Genomic DNA, 20,470 nt, shown 5'->3' on the forward strand with positions numbered 1-20,470 from the left:
TCTTTTCCATTTTCCCATTTGAGCACAATTTAACTTCATTTAACCATTGTGGTTGTTACAGGTCCCTGACGTGTGGTACATATCTCCAGGAACAAGGTGTCTTCAAACCATTCCTGTGCTGCCTATAGGATTTAACCCTTTCTGCTGCTCCTTTTCACAGCTCTTTAACACATTTCTTCCTTTTTGTGTAGTTTCATAATTTATCTTTCTGAAATTAAATTCAACTGCAGTGAGTATATTTACTTTTTTTTTTTTTCCCCTTCCTTTTCTTTCCTATTCCTGCAAGGATATTGAAGTACATCCTAGTTTCTGCCACAAAGAAAGGTAGGGGAGCAGTGTCCTTCCCATGCACCAGTGACAAAGCAAGCTGTGGAAAGCGAGTGGGAGGTCAGCTCATTAGCAGCTCCCTCATAATAAATACACAAACGAAGCGTGGACACACAAAACTGAGTTCATGGAGCGCGATCGGTCTAACCATGGAGGGCTTGGGGCTGGAATCCCAACATGGTCTTTTAGTTTAGCTCCTTGCACAGGATGCTACTGAACAATCGGGCTAATTAGCAACACCCGCAGCGCTCCGTCTCCCTTTGGAAAAAGCAGCAAAACCAATTCTCTTTAAGAGAAATGAAAGATCTAGATTTCCCCCTAAATTTCTCCCTAAGCCTCTTGTTAAAGGAATCCATGTTATTAACCTGAGACAACTGGCATCGACACCATCTTGGGCAGGTACCACCACGTGCATCTGCCCGTGGCACATCTCGATGAGCATAGCTGGGCAAGAAATGTTGTCCTTCTTATTTATCACGCAGTAAGAACGGGGCTTATGGAGCCCAGTCCCAGCCCGAAGGGGGAATGCTGCAGCTGGCGGGGGGCTGTGGGTCAGGAGCTGGGAGCAAGAAGAGCATTAATAACAGCAGCACCGTAAATCACTGCATTTTACAGGAAATCCTCTAAATGGCTCAGCACAGTGAAGATCCTCCCGGACTCCTGAAATGTTTATCCAGCAGCTTGAATCAATTTATATTAATATGTGTGTGTGTGTGTGCATGGTGTGCACGGCTCAGCCAGGGCTCCGTCCTGGCTGCTGTGGGTGATGCATGGGGGCTGCAAGTGCGGTTTGAAGCTCCTTTGCTCTTGGCATTGCCATGTTCCCCAAATATATCTTCAGTGGCTTGTTAATTCTTTGGAAACTTGCTGAAAAGGAGAAAAAAAAAAAAAAAAGACAGCAAAACTCCATGAGAGGGTGAGTGAGCTGCTAATGTTGCTTCTCTGCCCATCCCCACAGCCTGACCCTGCCCGATGTCCTGGGGAAGCCGGCCAGCACCCACCTGGACCAGAACATGTACCGGTTTCGCAGCACCAACCTGGAGCAGATAGTGAAGGCAGCCCTGAAGCTCAAGCATGAAGACTCGAGCCTGTTGGCGGCCCTGGAGCAGGCAGAGGACTGGCTCTCCAGGCTGAAGGCCATGGCAGAGGAGGTAACGCTGCTGCAATGGTGACAGGAGCTGTTTTTCACCTTGGAGGGGTCTCGTTCTTCCCAAGCTCGCCATCACGGTGCTGTTTTGGTGCAACGGCTGTGAGCAATTGCCCGACGGTGCAGTGGGATGCAGAGAGGATGCTACTCTTGCAGGCAGGGTCCTGGCCCCTCGTGCAGGGGTTGCACCTGCATCCTACCACAGTGATGTGAACCGAGTTAGGAAGGCACCAGGTTTGGCACCCGGCCATTGAGGTTTAGCCTTGTTGATGGCAGAGCTTTACAGCACGGCCAGTAAACCCTCAACCAAAGCTGCTGCAGTGACCTGGGCTGGCTGCAGAGGGCAGGGCTCGGGGAAATGTGGGGCTGCTCTGCCCTGGCCAGACCCAGATGGGATCCAGAGCTGCTGAGGTGGGGTTTGGGTTGACTGGTCTCACCTCACGGGCTTGGGTTGGTGGCAGGGCTTGGGGCACGGCCGATCTCCAGCCTCTCGCATCTCTCCGTGGCTGACGTGTTGATTTGGAGCCCCCCAGTTGGACACTATGGCTTTTGTGTTTTTCAGCCCCAAAACAGCCTGCCCGATATAGTGATCTGGATGCTGCAGGGAGACAAGCGCGTAGCGTACGCCCGTGTGCCAGCCCACGAGGTCCTCTTCTCCAGGAGCATCTCCAGCTGCTGCGGCAAGAACTGCGGGAAGCTGCAGACCATCTTCCTGAAGGTATCTTGGCTTTTGATATATGTGCATGCGTGATATTAATTTTAAAAATATTTTCCCCTAAAAAATATATATAGAGAGAAAATTGTGCAGGGAAACCTGAAATCCCAACACAGCAGGCTGCATTAACCCACGAGTGCCCAGGGCTCCGGGGACCCCCAGCCACAGTTTCGACCCTGTTGAAGCTGGTTCCTGCATGATGAGAGCCTGGTTGTGCTTCTGGTGGAGTTCAGCTCCTCTTTGCATGGATCTGCAGCAGATCCCCGTGAATATCTTCATATTTTCTGCAAGTTCCAGGGCAGTGAAGATGGGTGCACTTTGGCCCAGATGGTGCTTTTTAAAAAAAATATATTTTATTTTTTAAATTTTTTAATGTTATTTTATGTTTTTCAAAATTCCTGACCCTCTGCCACCCCAGGAAATTTAAGCTGAGGCCTCCTCTGCCAGGCACTTACCGAGCTTCTCACATCTCAAATGATATTTCTTTGGCCTTTCGCTGCGTGCCAGCTTGGGAGCAGACAATCAGTGCTGAACAAGCTCTAAAAAAATAAAGTGAAATAAAATAAACTGAATAAACCCCAAAACCCCAAGCCCAGCTGGCAGCAAAAGACGAACCAAAATATATTGGTTTTTTTCTGTACTTTAGCTCTGGATGGAAAACTAGCATCACTTGAAGGGGAAAAAAAGTGACTGAGAGAAAAAAGGGCAGTGAGACATCTCCCTGTTTATTCTTTCTATTTTTGCTGAAGTATGTTGGCTGGGTTTGGTGTCCTAGCCCTGAAGGGTGTCTCACCGAGACGCAGAAGCCCTGACCACTGGGGCTTTGAAGCTCCTCGAGGTCATCCCCAAAGTGCTCCGCACGCTGTTGATGTTGTCCCAATTCCCGGGGATGCTCCGTGTCCCACCTACCCCCTGCATCCCCGGCCGGGGCTACGGGGGCTTCGTACCCACCACCCCCAGCCTCGCATCCTGAGCATTCCCCATTAATATCCTCCTCGGGGATATTAACGGGGCTCTGCCTTTGGCAGTACCCCCAGGAGGAGGCGATGGGTCCGAGGATCCCAGCCCAGATCCGGGTCCAGCTCTGGTTCGGGCTGTCGGTCGATGAGAAGGAGTTTAACCAGTACGCCGAGGGAAAGCTCTCCGTCTTTGCCGAAACGGTGAGCATCTCGCAGGGACCACCATAGAGGGCTTTTTTCTCTCCAGCGTGGGCAGCAGCTCCACCATGGAGGGGAGTGGGTGGGCTGGACCGTGGGTGAGGGCACTGCCAGGTGGGGTTATGTCAGCCTCTGCCAGCCATGAGAAGAAAGAGCCGTTTCCACCAGCATCCAGCCTGAAAGGTTGGGGGGAAGGTTGGTAATGAGCCATAAAGCCACATTGTGGCTTCACATCTCCTTCCACCTGCTGGGAGGGAAATCTGGGGGTGCCCATGGGGATGGGGGGCTCATGGGGGGGGGGGTTAGGCTCTTCCCAGGAGGTCAGTCCTCAGGATGGGGCTCTCCAGGAAGGAAGGGATTATTCATGGGTTTTCAAAAGGATTATTCATGGGATTTTGTGCCTCCAATGCAAAAACCTCTCTGCTTTTGCTCGCCCAGTATGAGAACCAGACCAAGCTGGCGCTGGTGGGGAACTGGGGCACGACCGGCCTGACCTACCCCAAATACTCAGATGTCACCGGGAAGATCAAGCTGCCCAAAGACAGCTTCCGCCCCTCCACAGGCTGGACCTGGGCCGGGGACTGGTTCATCTGCCCGGAGAAGACGTGAGTGGTGGTTTTCTGCAAAGAGCAGAGCCTGGGTGGGCTGTCGTGGGTACCCCAAAAACCTGAGCAGATGCTAAGCTGGTGGCAAGGCCACCCAGAAAGCTGGATGGAGATCTGAGGTGCCATGAGGGGGCTCTGAGGGGGGTCCTCGTCTGCCTGCCCTGTCCTTGGTAGGCAATGGCATTAATGCAAGACGCATCGTCTCTGTGCTGGGTGATGTCCCTGAGGCGGTGGGTGCTGCACGGGCGCTCACGGAGATGATGGCCCCAGCACCCAGATCACTGGGGTGCCTGCGCAAGCCCCACACTGAGGAGCTTTGGAGGTGGGATCCCAGTGAGGCACTGAGGAGATGGGAGGGGATGGTGGATGCTTAGCACAGCTCTGCCATCTTCTTGTATTGGATTTACAGCCTGTGTTTTGGGCTTCACCTGAGCCAGGTTGCTGAGGTCTCGTGGGAGCTTTGCTTGGTGCATCTGGGGTGGAAGAGGCTCAGGAGACAAAGCGTGTGCTGGGGTGGTGTGGCTGGCCGCGAGAGGAGGGAAGACACGAGGCTGTGCTGCTGCCCGTGCAGGGCTGGGAGGGCAGGAGGGGGAGCCCCTGATGCCATGCATCTCCCCGGGGTGCAGGTTGCTGCACGACGTGGACGCTGGGCACCTGAGCTTTGTGGAGGAGGTGTTTGAGAACCAAGTACGGCTGCCTGGAGGCCAGTGGATCCACATGACTGATGCCTACACCGATGTGGTAAGGATGAAGTGGGCAGCCCGGGGCTGAGCCGCCACCCCAGGCTGCAGTGGCAGGAAGCCCCGGGGGACTCGGGGGAGATTTAGGCATCTGCTGGGCACTGTTTGGTTGAAAACACCCCTTCGTCCCACAGAATGGGGAGAAGGTCCTGCATAAGGATGAAATTGAGTGTCCTCCGGGCTGGAAATGGGAAGATGTGGAGTGGGACACCGACCTCAACAGAGCTGTGGATGAGAAAGGTATCAGAAAGCAGTTTTGGGCATCCATGCCATTTTCATTTCCTTTACTCTGCCCATCGTGGTGTTTCCTTCCACAGTCCCATCCGGCACTAGGGATGATAACATCCCCTTCATGGCTGTGTGAGCTGCCCCACGGGCTTCAGAAGAAGGGGATCAGGCCCTGGGGGTACCCTCTCCCCCCTGCTCTGCCGGAGGCTGGGGCTGTGAGGTGGGCAGCCACAAAGGCAGCACTTTCCTTGCTGCTGGGGATAGTCCAGGTTGTTCTTCTGGAAGGTCTTACCTGGCTTCTGGTGAAAGAGAAATGGAAAGCATCAGGCCAGAGAGCATTGGAGATGGTCACAAGGGTTGGGGTTGCCTGAAGAGGGAAGGACAGAGAGGACAGTCCCCAAGCTGTGACTTTGAGCCAAGGGCTGGTGGGACACCATGAATCCATCACCTGGGCAGCCCCAGAGGGACACCTCCATTGGGTAGCAGCATGACTAGGTTGTTATCTGCATGGACCAGCAAACTGGGAAAGCGTGTTGTATCTGGACAAACCTTGGCCATTAAAGCTGTTCCGGTCTGGATATATGTGAAGAGAGGTCCCTGGTGGGAGGCAAGGTGGGGGGCTCTTCTCCCACCTTCACCCAGGTGTCCCCTTCTCTCCAAGGCTGGGAGTATGGCATCACCATCCCGCCAGACCGCAAGCCGAAGGCCTGGGTGCCGGCCGAGAAGATGTACCACACCAACCGGCGACGGCGCTGGGTGCGGCTCCGCCGGAGGGACCTCGCACAGATGGAGACCATGAGGAAGGTAGGATGGGGGCCAAGGAGAAGAGGGTGAGAGCGGGTTGGGGCCATGTCCCTGTCTCTCCAGGCAGAGGTGGAGGTGCTTGGTCTTCTGCAGAGACCTGCTGTGCTTTGGAGCCTGGTGGCCCTGGTTTCTGTGCTGGATCAGCAGCAGCCTCTGTGGTTTCCACCATGGGGGTTAACATTTGCCAGAGGTGGAGACCACTCCAGGGGTGCTTGGTTGGGCTGTGGGGTGGGACGGGGACCTCCACCAGTGCCACAAAGCAGCTCGGGGGACTGGGGCTGGTGAAGGTCCCCAGTCTGTCCCTTGTCCCAGTCCTGCTTCCCTCTAGGTGGTGCAATTGGACTGCAAATGCCACCGCAGCACTACTGCTCTTCTCTCACCCCAGCAAGTTCCCCAAGACACTTTACTCCCTTTCCAGCACTTTTTCTAGATAATTGTGGATGGAAAGCATGGGGAAACCCCTGTCACCCCATTTGCAAAAGGGATGCAAGTGTCACAGGGAGGTGACACAACTCTGGGGAGAAAAAGCCTTCATGGGCCTGTGACTGATGCCCTGGACGGGATGTCCCATGGTGGCAGAGCTGTGGTGGCCCCGGGAGGGATCAGAGGTGGTGGCAAAGCGGAGGGCAGGCTGGGAAGATGGAGGCACTGGTGCTACCCAGGCCTGGGCAGGATGTGGCCCCCTCCTTGCACAGCACGGGCAGCCCCCAGCCCAGCGAGACCCTTCTCCAAGTGGGGTTCAGCCCAGGAACTAGACGAAGGGCTGAATCCATGGTTAAGCCGGAGACATACAGGGAGGACACAAGGTGGAACAACTGTAGCAGGCAACAGCTCAAAGAGGCTGGTCCCAGGTTCGGTGGGCACAACCCTGGCCCTGGAGAGCCCCAAAGTGACTTTGCCCCTTGGCTGTGCCGGGGTCCTGCCATCGTCACCTGCAGAGGGGCCGTGGGGTGGTGGGACCGAACCCTTCTGAGCCCTGGCATTTCCCTGCCCGGCAGCACAAGCAGGAAGAGCTGGACGGGGAGGGCTGGGAGTACGCCTCGCTCTTTGGCTGGCGCTTCCACCTGAAGCATCGCCGGACCGACACCTTCCGCCGCCGCCGCTGGAGACGCAGGATGGAGCCCCTGGAGCGCACCGGGGCTGCCGCTGTCTTCGCCTTGGAGGGGGCCCTGGTAGGTACCCACCTTTCCCCCCAAAAAATTACTGCCTGGGGAGGGGAGCCCGGTCGGGTGTGCTCCCACCCTCTGTCCCACCCCAGGGAGCAGACGCGGAGCAAAGCTCGTTATCTGCTACTCGTTATCTGCTGCCTGCACCCGCTGCTGTTTGTTTAGCTCATATTCTGGCTTTCTTAATACATTGGATTTCATAATCCTTTGGCTTTTCCAATAACTAAATGAGAACCAACCACAGCAGCACAAAGCCCCTATTATAGGGCTTTTCATTTTTTTTTCCCCCCATTTGGCTTTTTTTTCCCTCCGTCTCTGCTCTGTCCTTCCCTCCGTCCAGCGTTTGAACCCAGCAGCCCCTTTGGGACGCAAGCGGCTCCATGGCGTTTACATGCATCAGCCTTGAACTCATGCTGGCCCCATCTAGGGGGGTCCCAGCTGCCGCCCACCCCCAGGGCTGCTGGTGGGACCCTGGCTTCTCCCCCTTCGCCCTGGGGCCCACTGATGTGATTGTTGGCCAGACACTTCATCCCTCTGCATCTCAGCAGAGGCAATCAAGGAGGATTTAGCTGGAAAACCCTATAACACGGGGTGTGTGTGTCCATGCACACGTGTGTGTATGTGTGCACGCCTGTGGGGCTGTGCAGGAACCCCCCGTGCCCTTTTCTGGCTCCGGGGGTGAGGGGAGGTGGGTGAGGGGTTTCTGATGGGGCTGGCTTGGGTCTCTGCTCGGTCATGCAGTTTTCCAAGGGACTCAGCCGTGCCCTCGTTTTGTGTTCGTTAGCCTGCAAATGAAATGGGTTTGTGAGTTTGGCTGCTGATGGACCTGTCTGCTGGGGGTACCCAGGGATGTGGGAGAGACCCAGGGGAGGAAAATCCCCTCCCCGCATGTGTGGGGCAGAGGCTGAAGCAAAGGGGAAGAGGAGAAAAAAGCCCCATTAAAATGGCAATGTGGCAACGTGCCTGGGAGCCGCTGCTTCGCTCCTGGTGATGCTGACGCGGTGGCAGGGGGTCCCTGGTTGATTTAAGTGTCCCCCAGTGTCACTGGTGTGCTGCTGAACCCCCACCTGCCCCAGGCTGCCAGGGACAGCCCCTTCCTGCCCTCCATCCTCAAAGCCTGTTAGACCTGATATTATCTACTTTGCATATTTATTTTCCAAGCATTTCTTAGCTGTCAGTTAAAGGTGGAGTGCCCAGTTCTTAGCAGCCTCCCGAATCTCTCATTTATCTTTAGGCCAAGGTTACATCTATAACTTTTATTATAGTATCATGTAACAACTCCAGTTTATTATTTTGCTTATTTTCTAACTGAAAACAATTGTAGCAAAAAAAGCAGTTGTTCTGCCTTGCCATGCCTTGTCATGCCTTGCCTTGCCTTGCCATGCTATGCCTTGCCGTGCCTTGCCTTGCCTTGCCGTACCTTGCCATGCCATGCCTTGCCACGCCTTGCCATGCCATGCCTTGCCATGCCATGCCTTGCCGTGCCATGCCATGCCATGCCTTGCCATGCCATGCCTTGCCTTGCCATGCCATGCCTTGCTGTGCCTTGCCTTGCCATGCCTTGCCTTGCCATGCCTTGCCATGCCTTGTCTTGCCATGCCATGCCATGCCTTGTCTTGCCATGCCATGCCATGCCTTGCCATGCCATGCCTTGCCTTGCCATGCCATGCCTTGCTGTGCCTTTCCATGCCATACCTTGCCTTGCCATGCCTTGCCTTGCCATGCCATGCCATGCCATGCCATGCCATGCCTCACCATGCCATGCCTTGCCTTGCCATGCCATGCCTTGCCTTGCCATGCCATGCCTTGCTGTGCCTTTCCATGCCATACCTTGCCTTGCCATGCCATGCCTTGCCATGCCATGCCATGCCTCACCATGCCATGCCATGCCTTGCCATGCCATGCCTTGCCGTGCCTTGCCTTGCCTTGCCTTGCTTTTCTTTTCTTTCTCCCCCTTCCCTAGCAAACACTCCCCTAAATGTCACTGCGGCTCCTATACGACCCCAATGCAGACATCCCATTCCCTTACACCAAGCAAATGCCTGAAGCATAAATTTTCCCTGCTTGAATCTTGGCAAAACACAAAGAAAACCCTCAGCGGTGTCCTGGGTGACAGCAGGGTCCCGGGGGAGCACCAGGTCCCGTTGCTGTAGGACCGTGCTGCTCCTGGGAGTTGAACCATCGCCCGGGCAGGGTGATGGCATCTGACAAGGAGTAGTATTTACTTGAGGCACGGAGATGTCGGGGGATGCTGTCCCCGCAGGGTGACAGCTCGGGAGGGAGCAGCCCGGGAGAGCAGCAGGTGAATTCCTCCCCAGCCCTGGCTCTGGCTCCCAGCAGCCCGGCGGGTGCAGGACCAGCCCGCCCGCCCGCCCTTTGGGCTCTGCTCGCCGAATTCCCCTCTGCAGTAGGTCACTCTGGCTCGCCTCAGTGCCCTCATATTTTGGGGTTACTGGCCGCATTTTCTGTGGTTGCTTGGTTTTCTGCGTATTGCTTTATAAATGATCTTGCCATACTTTCTGGTTTTGCAGCTTCATGCCTTTCCAGCTCTCCTCTCTCACTTGAATGACTTACGTATTTTTCCAGGATGCTCCATCCCAAAATAATACCTACATTTACATAGTGTCTCCCATCCAGCAACCCCAGACCCTCCGGGCCTGCACAGGGTCAACCTCTCCATCTGCTGGAGCTGCAAGCGGGATGAAGGACTCGGCTGGGATCAGGGTGGTGGGGTGAAGTGGTGCCGAGGATGGGAAAATACGAGTGGGTGCTGGGGGCTGGGAAGGGTGGGCACTGATTTTCCGCTATATCTATTTCTAACACTTTTTTAACGCAGGCAGAGGGAGGTAGCTTTTGAAGACTGAGGTGTGAGGGATGCAGAGTCCGAGAAGGGCACCCGGATGGGGCAGCAGCTGGAATTTGAGCTGCTGCTGCCAGCTCTGATCACACTGAAGCAGAATAAAGATGCTGTCAGGAGAGGGAGCCTGGAGCGTCCCCCCAGCTCAGATTTTACCCAGGTCTGGGGCCAGGGCTGCCACCGGCTGCCGGAGCCTCCCAAAGCCCCTCCTGTCTGCTCCATCCCGTCCCTGTTATCTGCTGCCTTCTCCGCAAAAGGCATTTGTGCGATTTTGTGGTTGTGGCATGGGTTGCCCGGAGCCTGTCCAGCAAAGGAGCCGTACAGCGGTGCAGGGAAACCAAAGCAGAGGGAGGATTAAAGTGCAAACTCAGACAGAACAAGCCAACATCCCAAGTGCTAATTCCCCGAGCTATTCGAAAGGGTTGGTTTCCAACAGGAAGATAATACCAAACATGACCAGAAGGAATGTGTCTTGGATGCAGGAATGTGTGGACGGTGCTCGGGGTTTCTGGGCCTCCCTGTTCCTGGGGATGCTCAGCGTGCATTGCTCCGGCTTTACCAAACTGAGCAATTGTTGCCGTAAAGACTTGCTGAACCCCAGCACCTCGGGATCAGGGGGACCCAGAGCCGGGAGCAGCTGGAAGGCAGAGCCCCAGTGGGTTGCCCAGCTGCTGAGCAGGGTTTTGTAGGAGCTGGTGACTCCTTGGGGGAGGCTTCCCCAGAAAAATCCCACTCTGACGGTGGAGCTGAGCAGCTGCAGCCCCGGGGCCATGTGTGGGGCTCAGCACCTTTGCAGGGTGAGCTCAGCGTCTGTTCAGCACCACGTGCGGGCTGCGAGCGTCTGCTCCAAGCTGGCCCAGCTCCCTGCAGCAGGAAGAGCTGGGGGGCTGCTGTGTGCCCAGGTCACCCCAGCTTGCGCCCCTCACCCAGCCCCACTGCGTCATGACCGCCCCAGACCCACACAAACTTGCATGCACATGTGTGCATGATTTCTTTTGCATGCTCGCTCTCCCCAAGCATACGCTCACCCCTACTTTTGCTCAAAGACTGTTATTTTGCTGCTCACATATGCTCCATCCTTCCCTGACCCCAAACAATGGGGAGAAGGGGACATTCCCCAATCCCCCGTCCCATGGAGAGCAGCATTGGGGCCGGGCAGCGCGGCTGCTCGCAGGGGGGTGCTGCCTGAAGCCGGGCCACGTGCTGCTGTGAGCGCTTGTGGTGCTGCCACGTGGCACTGGGTTTTGGCTGCCTTGGATGCAATTAGCGTGATGGATTTGGGGTGCCCGTTGGGGTGGTCTGAGCTGCCTCAGACGTTGCTTCCCACTGATTCACCTGCTCTCTCAGCTATCTGCTGCCCCCAGCTATGGGATCTCCAATGCAGAAGGATGGTGGCTCTTTCTTTCCTGGTGTGCCATTTTCTCAGCAGTCCTTGGAGCCTTCCTCCAGCCACCCACGTCTTAGTACCGTCCACAGGTGGCTCAGAGCAGGACTCAGGGAAGTAGACCTGTGGTGAGCCCATGAGTGCCCTGGGCAAACCATCCCATCCTCCAGGCCACCCCCTTTGCCCTTTCCATGTCCACCCTGCCATCTCCATTGCTTGTGACTTGGCATCCCCCTCTACCCCTGGGGACACCCACAAAGCACATGGTGCTTATTGCTTCTCACGATGGGTCCCAGCTGACTAACGGGGAGCTCGAGACCAAGAAGTTGGTGATGCAGAAGGCTTTTAGCACTCCCACCCATACCTGAAACGCGGAGCCAGAGTAACACCGCTGCTTGCAGCACTACCCTGTCATTCCCTCCCTTTTTGCCTGTATTTCACCTGTGCATCCTCCCCATATAAGCTGGGCAGCCTTCCTTTCCCTCGGGCATGCTGACTTGGCCATCACCTCCATCATATCAGCTTGTTCCTGGGTTTCCCTCTCTGTAATAGTGTGTCCCAGCTTTTCTGGGACCTGCCATTTGGCAGCTTGCTCATCAGTGACAGTCATTAAAAGAGAAGGACCACGGGACATGGTGTGGCCCCTGGCCACCTCTCTGCCCTCCTTTCTGCCCTCAGTCCAATTTCTGGGAAGCCCAGAGCCAAGCTCTGCAGCTTGAGGCTGTCTCTGGTTTCTGATGGAAAGCCCAGTGGCTCTGCCCTGGAGCTGCGAGCAGCCCTCCCACCCTGCAAGCCCCATTTCCTCCCATCCTCCTCCAAAAATCAGCCGAGGTAAACCTTTGGCCAACGGAGAGCTTTGGGTTTTCCATGCCAGGCTGGAAAATCTTGCCTGTTTCTGCCAGTGCTTATGCTCCAGCTTTGGCTCTGCACCAGGCGTGATTGAACCACCGCTCCCCGGGCAGGAGAAGAGTGGGGACATGAGTTAACCCAGGGTTTGGCCAGGGTGGGGGTCTGTAGCTTTGTGCCCAAACTACCAACTGGTTGTGCTAAGCATGGAGGTCCTGGTGGAAAAGCCCAGCTGCAGAGGAGTCCTGCTCAGGGCAGAGCAGTGGGATGCCACCAGGATGAGGGTGCCTGTCCCCTGGTGCTCTTACACCTGAGGCGTATAGGTGTTGCATTGCACCGTGCACAGGGTCCCACTGCAGGTCCCGGCGCCTGGGAACCCCATGGGGATGGGGCGAAGGGAGGAGATCGTGGAGGTGCTCCATCCTGCGTGGAGACCCCAAAGGGTGAATCATCGTCCTGAGCAAGAGCGTTTTCCAGCTTGCCCTCTCCAAGGCGTGCTTTCCATGGTGTTTTGGGGTGTGAGGAGCCCCCCTTCCCCATGATGGACAGAGTGAGGGTCCCCAAGCCCTCGCTGAGGGTTTCAGGGAGCAATCCCTGCCTGTCTCGGCTTCTGGTCTCCTCCACTTGCCCTTCCCCAGGCTGGCAGCAGGCGCAGGTTGGGCTGGAGAGACTGGGGGGACTGGCGGTCCGCTGGGCAGAAAGGTCATAAAAATAACTGAGGAGCTATTCAGCTCTTGCGAGGAGGGGAGGCGAGGAAGGGAAGGCAGCGCTGGAGGTTGCCTTGCAAACCCTTGGCGCGACCTCACTGCCGTAAATACAGCGCAAACCCCAGGGCTTCCTCTGCAGACAATGTCACGGTAATTGCGATTGCCGCCTGGAAAGGCAAGGAGGGCTCTGCAGACCACCTAAGCTCCTGACGTGTTTTTGTGAACCAGGCAGCTCCGGGCTCTGAAACTCCATCCTGGACCCGCTTTTTTTCTTTTTTCCTTCTTTCTTTTCCTTTTTTCCTTCTTTCTTTTCCTTTTTTCTTTGAACACCCCTCCTGTCTCTCCCTAGCGTTCGATAATCAAAAACTATTTAAAGATCAGATTTACAATCACCAGGAAGTTACCTTTAGGCTCCTTTTCCTGCAACTAAATATTTCAAGCTGAATGCGGCAATTAGGAGGTGATAAAAGGCCAGCTCTCGTAGGTGAATACAAGAAGAGGGAAGAGCGATGGCCAAGGTTGGCCGAGGCTCCCCCCGGGCAGTAAATGGGACATTTGGCTGCATTTGACAGTGTCTGTATCACTGTTCACAAAGTTTATACTCCATTAATTTTGCTCGCAAGGGGACTTAGTGAAATTGTTTTAACTACTGCTCCAAGAATGATGAACTTTGTGGAGAGGCTTTTCCGTGCTGGTGAGATGCTGGGAGGCGGGATGTGAATTGGTGACCCTTGGGCTGCTTTTGTTGTCGTGTTGTGTTCCCTCCCGGCATGGCATGGATCAGGAGCTGGGTCCTCTCTGCCCTCCTGGGGCAGAAGAGCGTGAGGGTCCCTCCATGGGGAAGCCAAAAGTCCTCTTGGACACTTATGTGGATAATACCCCAGAGGACCCCATCCCACAGGGAGCCCCGGCTGCGGAGGGGGTCCCGGCATGACCGACCTTGCCTTGCTTTCTCTTGCAGGGGGGAGTGACCGACGACAAGAGTGACGATGGCAAATCCATCTCCACCCTCAGTTTCGGTGTCAACAGACCCACCATCTCATGCATATTTGACTGTAAGGCCCCAAGGGTCAGAGGCAAGGGTGCAGTTCCCCTGCAGAGAGTCGTGGCACGGGGTCTCTGCTGTGGGGACACCATAGCTGAGCATTTCCCATCCTCTTCCTCTCACCCACCTCGAGTGCAGGTGGATGGAAAGAGGGGGGTGGGTAAGGAAGGGGCATGGCTTGTCCCCTTGGGAACATTGACATACTCAGGGCTCGGTGCTCTTTTGGGAAACCACGGGAAGGATCAAGCCAAGTTGCCCTCAGACACGAGCCTGGGGCTGGTTAAAAACCCATCTGTTCCCCTGGTGCTCTGCACTCATCCCTGGACTCATCTCTTAACTGTTTCTCATTCCTCTATACAGGTGGGAACAGATACCACCTCCGCTGCTACATGTACCAAGCGCGGGATCTGATCGCCATGGATAAGGACAGCTTTTCAGGTAAGCCCAAATGCTCACGTCCGCTTGTTTGTGCTTGTAATTAGTGCTGTAATGAATGCTAGGGAGTAGTGAGGTCTGTAAGGCAAACTTTGGGGTATTTATTAATGTGAAATGAGGGGTGTTCGGCAGCCAAACAACAAAAGACAGCGGCATGAGGCTTTCCCAAAGCAACCAGCCTGGTAGCTTGATTTCCCATCAGCAAAAAAATCAGTTTCAAGAACTCTTATGTGAGAAACCAACCAGAAACCACAAGTTACCCAGGTCAGCCGTGAGTCAGAGCTGTTTGCTTTGCTAATGGCTCCTTCTCCCCGACCCGAGGTGACGCTGAAAGCTGGTGGCAAGGCTGGGTAGCAGACGGCTCAGTGGCATGACAAATAAAAACAGAGTGGAGGGCAGGGATGTTTACCGTGGCACATCGCCTTGAGCCGTCCCCCCACACAGCGTGCGAGCTGGGGGATTGCAGGGAGGATGGAGGTCTCTGGGCTGGTGTTGAGATGATGGAGCACGGGGCAGAAACCTCCAAGAGAAGTGCTCAGAAAAATTAAAAAGGGTGCAAGGGTGTAATTAGGACCTTGGAGCAGACAGGCACCGTCTTCTCTGGTATCTTCATGAAGTTTCTGGTCAGATTTATGTGCCCTTAGCATCCAGCTTGCTCCCAGCTGGTTGAATCCTGGCCAGCCTCTTGCCCACCCTTGCAGGGCAGGGGGGGAGCAGTCTCCTGGGTTTGGGGTTTGTGGAAGGGATTTGTCCTATGGTTTGGGGAAGGGATCAAGGCTGAAGAAGGGAGACCCCGTTTATTAGGAATGAAAGAATTGATTGAAAATACGGTTGGAAAGGAAAATACCCAACACTGGCAAATCCGTAAAACGGTTCGTATTTGTTTTCACGACCGAACATTAAATTGAGCTGCTGCTCCTCTGCTCTCCATCCTGGAAACTTTGCAAGGGGGCTGGGAGGCAATGGCTTGGGGGGGGTGTCTTTGATGGAGCTGACGCCTGAACCAGGCATCCTTCAGACTGGACTGTAAAAAATGCCCCTTCATGGGAAAAAGTGTGGTCCCAGGTGGAGAAAAGGGTGTCCTAGGCTTTGAGTGAGGAGCTTTCCATGTCCTGCTGCTCAGTGTGTCCCCAGCACAGCTTCAGGCACTTCTGAAACTGCCAGACTTGAGCTGATGTGGTCAGGGCGTCCTGTGCTGAGGTCATGTTTTCTGGGTTAAGAAATGAAGTCGGAATAAGATATGTCACCTTATCTGTTGGGCAGCTCTGTTATCTTTTGGCGCTGAAGGGTGCTTGGGTGTAGGTGGTTTGGTTTTAGGATCATTTTGTTTGCAGCAGAGGCTGAAGCGTGGCTGCGGAGGTGGGAGGATGTGCCAGGAACGGTCCTTCACGTTTGACCTGAGCAGGGACCAGTTCCCCGGCAGCCAAGGGGTCCTACATCCTCCTCCCCATGGGCTGGGCCATCCCAGCCAGGTGGCCCCACGTCTCTTTGGTGCTTGTGACCAAAGTTGCCTTTGCCCACACCCGTTAATGCTCTGCAGTGTCATTTTAAGGTGGGAAAGCAGGACAGTGGGGATGTTGCTGTCTACCTCTGAGTCAGAGCCGGAGCTGGGGCAATGCAAAAAGTCCCCCGTCGGTTCATTGCTATGTGGTGGGGGCCACATCTGAGATGTGAGCGGGTCCCGGGGCAGGTATCCCCGGAGCACCCACACCCCTCTGCAGTGATTCCCGCAGGCAGGAGCCATCCAGCAGACCTCCAAGGCTGTCACTGACCGTCTGCCACGGGGATTTGCAGAGGGGCTGGGCATGAGATTGCCCACCAGTGTTGGCATGGGGGTGACGGATCTCGGATTGGATACAGGGACAGCCCCCAGAAGTGGTACAGCATGGGGACCCACAGTGGGGAGCAGCCTGCGGGGACAGCCGGGCGTCACCGTGCCAGGCAGCAGGACCGCAGTTCCAAGGGGCTCCTGCTTCCCCCAGTATTTTGAAGTAGAGGGGCTTGAGGGGGTGTGAGTGCAGAAATGCCCTGGAGAGGTGCAGAGCACCCAAACAATCACCCAGTGTCTGCGCCCACCGAGGTCCCGTCTCCCCTCCGCCTCCACAAAGGGTTTGTTGTTCGAAGTGGTGGGGACCGAGGTGATCTCATGGCCCCGATCGGCGGAGCGGGGAGGGGAGTCCCTTCCTTTGGAAAAACCTGGCCAAGGACAACATGAGTAACAACATGCCACAATGTGGAATTGTGATCTCCGCTGCCTTAACAAAGCATAAAGGAGTTCATTAAGGGGGCTTTACACAGTTATAAAAATAAACCTTCTGTGCACACGAGGGTCTAAACAAAGGGGCTTTATAGAGGCCTCCTTTAAAAAGAAGAAGAGGGGGGAAAAAAAAAAAGAGCAAAAAAGCAAATCCAAATCCATGGTTTTTTTGTTTATTGTAACGCATTCTGCTTTCCTCTTACTGGAAAAAAGCGCGTAAGTGGAAAAGGTTCTTCCCAGCGTGAATAGTGCTCTCTCCAGCCGGCCACCTCGCAAACAGCCCCGGCTCATTAAACACGTCTGCTGTGGTCTGGACGCCAGGAAAGAAAATACACCTCCTTGACCCCCCCACCCCTGGAAGAGGGGAGAGAGGGTGGGGGATGCTGCCCTGCTCAGCCGGCCCCACTTTCAGGTGTCTGGGGGATGCACCTCCATCTCCAGGGTAGGCAGGACATGTTTTGCTCCCAGCATAAGCTCACAGTCTCCTGACAGTGCTGGTGTTGGCGTGTGCACGCTGTTTTGCAGGGTGGTGGGACCCCTCCTGAGACCGTGGGGGTTTGCGCAGCGCCGAGCACTAAGGGTTGCACTTGTAGGGTCTGCCACGCTTCTGGCCGCTGATAGATCTCTTGGGATTGGCTTTGGGGTGAGCCGGGTGGTACCCTGCTGCATGCTGGTGGACCCCCATACACTGTACGGTGCATTTGTGTCTTGTGGTGGTGGCACGTCATGCTGGGTGCCAGGCAGAGGAGGTGGCCTGTGTCCTTCCAAAAAGGCCTGTGATGCCTTCTGCCACCATGGAGGTTGGGCTTTGAAGGCAACCAGAGCTCAGGGGTCCACCTGGGACCAGTCAGGTGGGATGCAGCAATCATGGAGGTCTCATCCCTGACAAGGACCAGTAGGTGCTATCAGGTGATAATGGGTATTCAGTCTCCATGGGGTCTTATAATGTGATTCCCATGGCATGTTTCAAGCCTTTCACCCAGCCCTTGGTCCTGGTTCTGCCACCGCCCGTCCTGTCCCCTTGCCCAGTGCCACTGCTGGTGCAGGCTGGATGTCCACAGCAGGTTTGGGCCACATGCTCTTTGAAGCTCTCTGGAAGGGAAGGCGTTAGAGAGGGCTCAGGTTTCATGTTTCAGTTGTTAATTGATCTCAGGCTTCCTGTGTTAATTGCTTTGGTTGTTAAGCTAGGCTAGTCCTCACTATTTGCTGCTGTCTCGCCGTGAGAAACCTCTGGCTTTGTCCCAAGTTAGGGGTGAGGCACTTTGGTTCCAGCTCAGTGCCTAAGTACAGGGGTCTGATGAGACCCTGGAGTACCTGAGATGTCTGCATGGGGCTGGCAGATGTGATGCAGCAGCCCTAAGGAGACCCAGAGCAGTCTAATGTGGCAGCTGGAGGCCAGGTGGGATAACCCAAAACCCTCCCCAAGACATGATGGTTACCAAAGCTCATGCAAAGGGGCTGAGAGGATGAGTCCGGCCAGTTGCTGGCTGCATCCTCGGTTCCTGTCCCTTCTGGAGATGTTAAAGACCCCACAAAGGAGGAAGTAACGTCCCAGCCACCTTCTTCATGGTCTGGTCTTCACAGCAAGAGGTGACCTGAAGTCACTGCTCACCCACATGTGCAGTTCTGGTACCTCCTGCATCTCCCTGGGAAAGATTGTTTGCCTTGTGGAAACAGTTCATGCTCTCTGCTGTGCTGGAAGATGGCCGTGTTATCACCATTGAAACAGTCATCCTTGTAGAGTCATCTTTTGGGAGAAAACCCCACCCCTTGGGGCAATAGGTGAACCATTTGTGTTACCTCTCTGCTGGTGGACAGGGTGGGGAGTCATGAGAATAACCTGGACCATGACAGATCAAGTCAGACAGCAAGGAAATTTCTAATGCTACAGCAGTGGAGTGCTGGGAGATGTGGCCAGGGAAGGTCACGGTGCCTCCACCAGCTGGAGCTATCACAAGCCAGAGGGTAAGGTTGCTCCAGTTAACATGGTGTTATTGGATGTCCAAAAGGTTTTTGGCAAAAAAACCCCTTCATCAAAGTTTTTTAAGGAAAGGAAGCTGCTGTGGGATAAGAAGGAAGGTCTTTGCATAGATAGACAGCTAAGTTGTGTGGACCACTGTGGTTGCCTTGTCCCAAAAAGATCTGGAATGAACAGGGGTCTGGATTGGTCCTTTATGAGGAATAACTCCGTAGGCTGAGACTCTTCAGTTTGAAAAAGAGATGGTTTAGGGTTGGCGTGGTGGAAACCTGCAGAACCTTAAGTGTCAGTGCAGGTGGGCAGGGGTGGACTGCTCCTTCTCTCCTAATGCAAGAACTGGGGAGCCTCAGATGGAGATAGAGGGAGCTGAGTACTGCAAAAAACCCATGAGAAGATGGTTCTTCATGCAGTTTTGAGTCCTCACTGGAGCATACGGTGGGTTTAAGAGAGACAGGGCAAGTCTGTGGAAGACAACCCCTTTACAGGGTTGCTAAACATACAGACGTCACACCTAGCCTGGGAACTACCTGAGCTGCGAATAAGTGGTGTATAGGGATAAGTGTCGGAGAACTTGGCCTCATTCTCTTCTCAGTTAGAGTTGCCTGGGACATGATGGGAATGTCATTGCTGTTTCTAAAAGACTTGCAGCTCCTTCGGCCTGTTCACATTCTTCCCTGCACAGCCTATTGGCTTTTGAATGACTATGAATTGCTTTCTCCTTCCTAGACCGGTAGCTCTAATTCATCCTTTGCCTCTTGTCTAACATCCCTTGCAGATCCTTATGCCATTGTCTCCTTCCTCCACCAAAGCCAGAAGACAGTGGTGATCAAGAACACCTTGAACCCCACCTGGGACCAGACACTCATCTTCTATGAGATAGAGATCTTTGGGGACCCCCAGAACATATCTGACTGCCCTCCCAACATCGTGGTGGAAATATATGACCATGACACTTACGTAAGTGTGTCAGCATGAGCTGGACCTTCATGGTGTGAGTGTGCTTGGGTAGATGGGACAAACACATGGCATTGCTCCTGCCCTCTGGAGTGCAATGCTGTGGCATCTTCTGGGTGGCTCAGACATTGAGCTGGACACTCAGAAGACAAAAATTCAGCAAACATCTCTGCTAGTGATGTCCTTGGTGGCCCTGCTCTAGCCACCAAAGCTGCACCTACATTGTGTTTTGTAGAGTGGCCAAATTAACCATATTTCCTTGTGGAAAAAGCTTGGGGCAGGTTTTAAAGCAGTTGTGCAGTAGGGGATGATACACTGTTGTTTGCTCAGCTGCCCAAAGGTATCCAAAGTGCCTTGTAGTGATGGCATTTAGGGGGCTGGTGAGATCACCTTGAGTCCTTCCTAGAAAAACTGGGCTGTAGCCTGTCACAAGAGCAGAAGGGATTTCAGGCGGTGCGTAAGAGCAGTGCATAAGTGAAAAACATGTAGAATACGCCTCAGGAATGTCTCAGGAACCTCTCGGAAACACTTCTGCCCTCCCTCCTCCAAAAGACACCATCAGGAAGCAGCAAAGGCAAGTGAAGATCCCGTTGCTGACCAGTGAATGGGCTTTTTAAGAGCTGCCGATACTTAATGTTATACTCAGAGTTCCTGCTCTGGAAATCGTGTGGTACTGTAGGAATTTCACCTCCTGTTTAAGCCAAAATGCATAAGAAAGAGTGCATTTCTAGCCCTAGTAGTTACAGGGAGGAGATTGAAAACTTTAGTCTATATGGGCATCAAAACTATCTTTTTTTTCTGAACTGGTCCCATAATGGTTCAGACATTGAGCCTGATTTTTGATTGATAGGGTCTTGGCTGAGATGTGGGTGCGTGGTGACGGACTCCACTGGGAAGCGGGGTGGGAAGAAAGCTCCCCATGCCTGTGATTGCCTTTCAGGGTGCGGATGAGTTCATGGGGCGCTGCATTTGCAAGCCCAGCCTGGTGCGCTCGCCACGGCTCTCCTGGCACCCGGTCATCAAGGCGAACAGAAACGTCGGGGAGCTGCTGGCTGCCTTTGAGCTGATTCAGAGGGAGAAGGTGAGCTCCCCATCTTGGACCTGATCCTGTCTCTAAT

At 54.5% G+C, this 20,470-nt stretch overlaps 1 protein-coding gene across 8 annotated transcripts in view; it reads left to right on the plus strand.

Annotated features, from left to right (window-relative positions):
- DYSF (dysferlin) overlaps positions 1–20,470 on the plus strand; it is a 106,428-nt gene that overhangs the window by 22,860 nt on the left and 63,098 nt on the right. For all 8 annotated transcript variants that reach the window (XM_072861216.1, XM_072861219.1, XM_072861223.1 and 5 more), the window contains 12 exons: positions 1,286–1,478; positions 2,037–2,192; positions 3,218–3,349; positions 3,785–3,951; positions 4,578–4,692; positions 4,826–4,931; positions 5,581–5,723; positions 6,722–6,895; positions 13,645–13,738; positions 14,089–14,166; positions 19,174–19,355; positions 20,293–20,433. In XM_072861216.1, the coding sequence (XP_072717317.1) occupies positions 1,286–1,478; positions 2,037–2,192; positions 3,218–3,349; positions 3,785–3,951; positions 4,578–4,692; positions 4,826–4,931; positions 5,581–5,723; positions 6,722–6,895; positions 13,645–13,738; positions 14,089–14,166; positions 19,174–19,355; positions 20,293–20,433 (1,681 nt within the window). The remainder of the gene's footprint in view (positions 1–1,285; positions 1,479–2,036; positions 2,193–3,217; positions 3,350–3,784; positions 3,952–4,577; positions 4,693–4,825; positions 4,932–5,580; positions 5,724–6,721; positions 6,896–13,644; positions 13,739–14,088; positions 14,167–19,173; positions 19,356–20,292; positions 20,434–20,470) is intronic.

This window comes from Ciconia boyciana, chromosome 5 (genome assembly GCF_034638445.1).
Source record: "Ciconia boyciana chromosome 5, ASM3463844v1, whole genome shotgun sequence".
Taxonomy (NCBI): Eukaryota; Metazoa; Chordata; class Aves; order Ciconiiformes; family Ciconiidae; genus Ciconia; species Ciconia boyciana.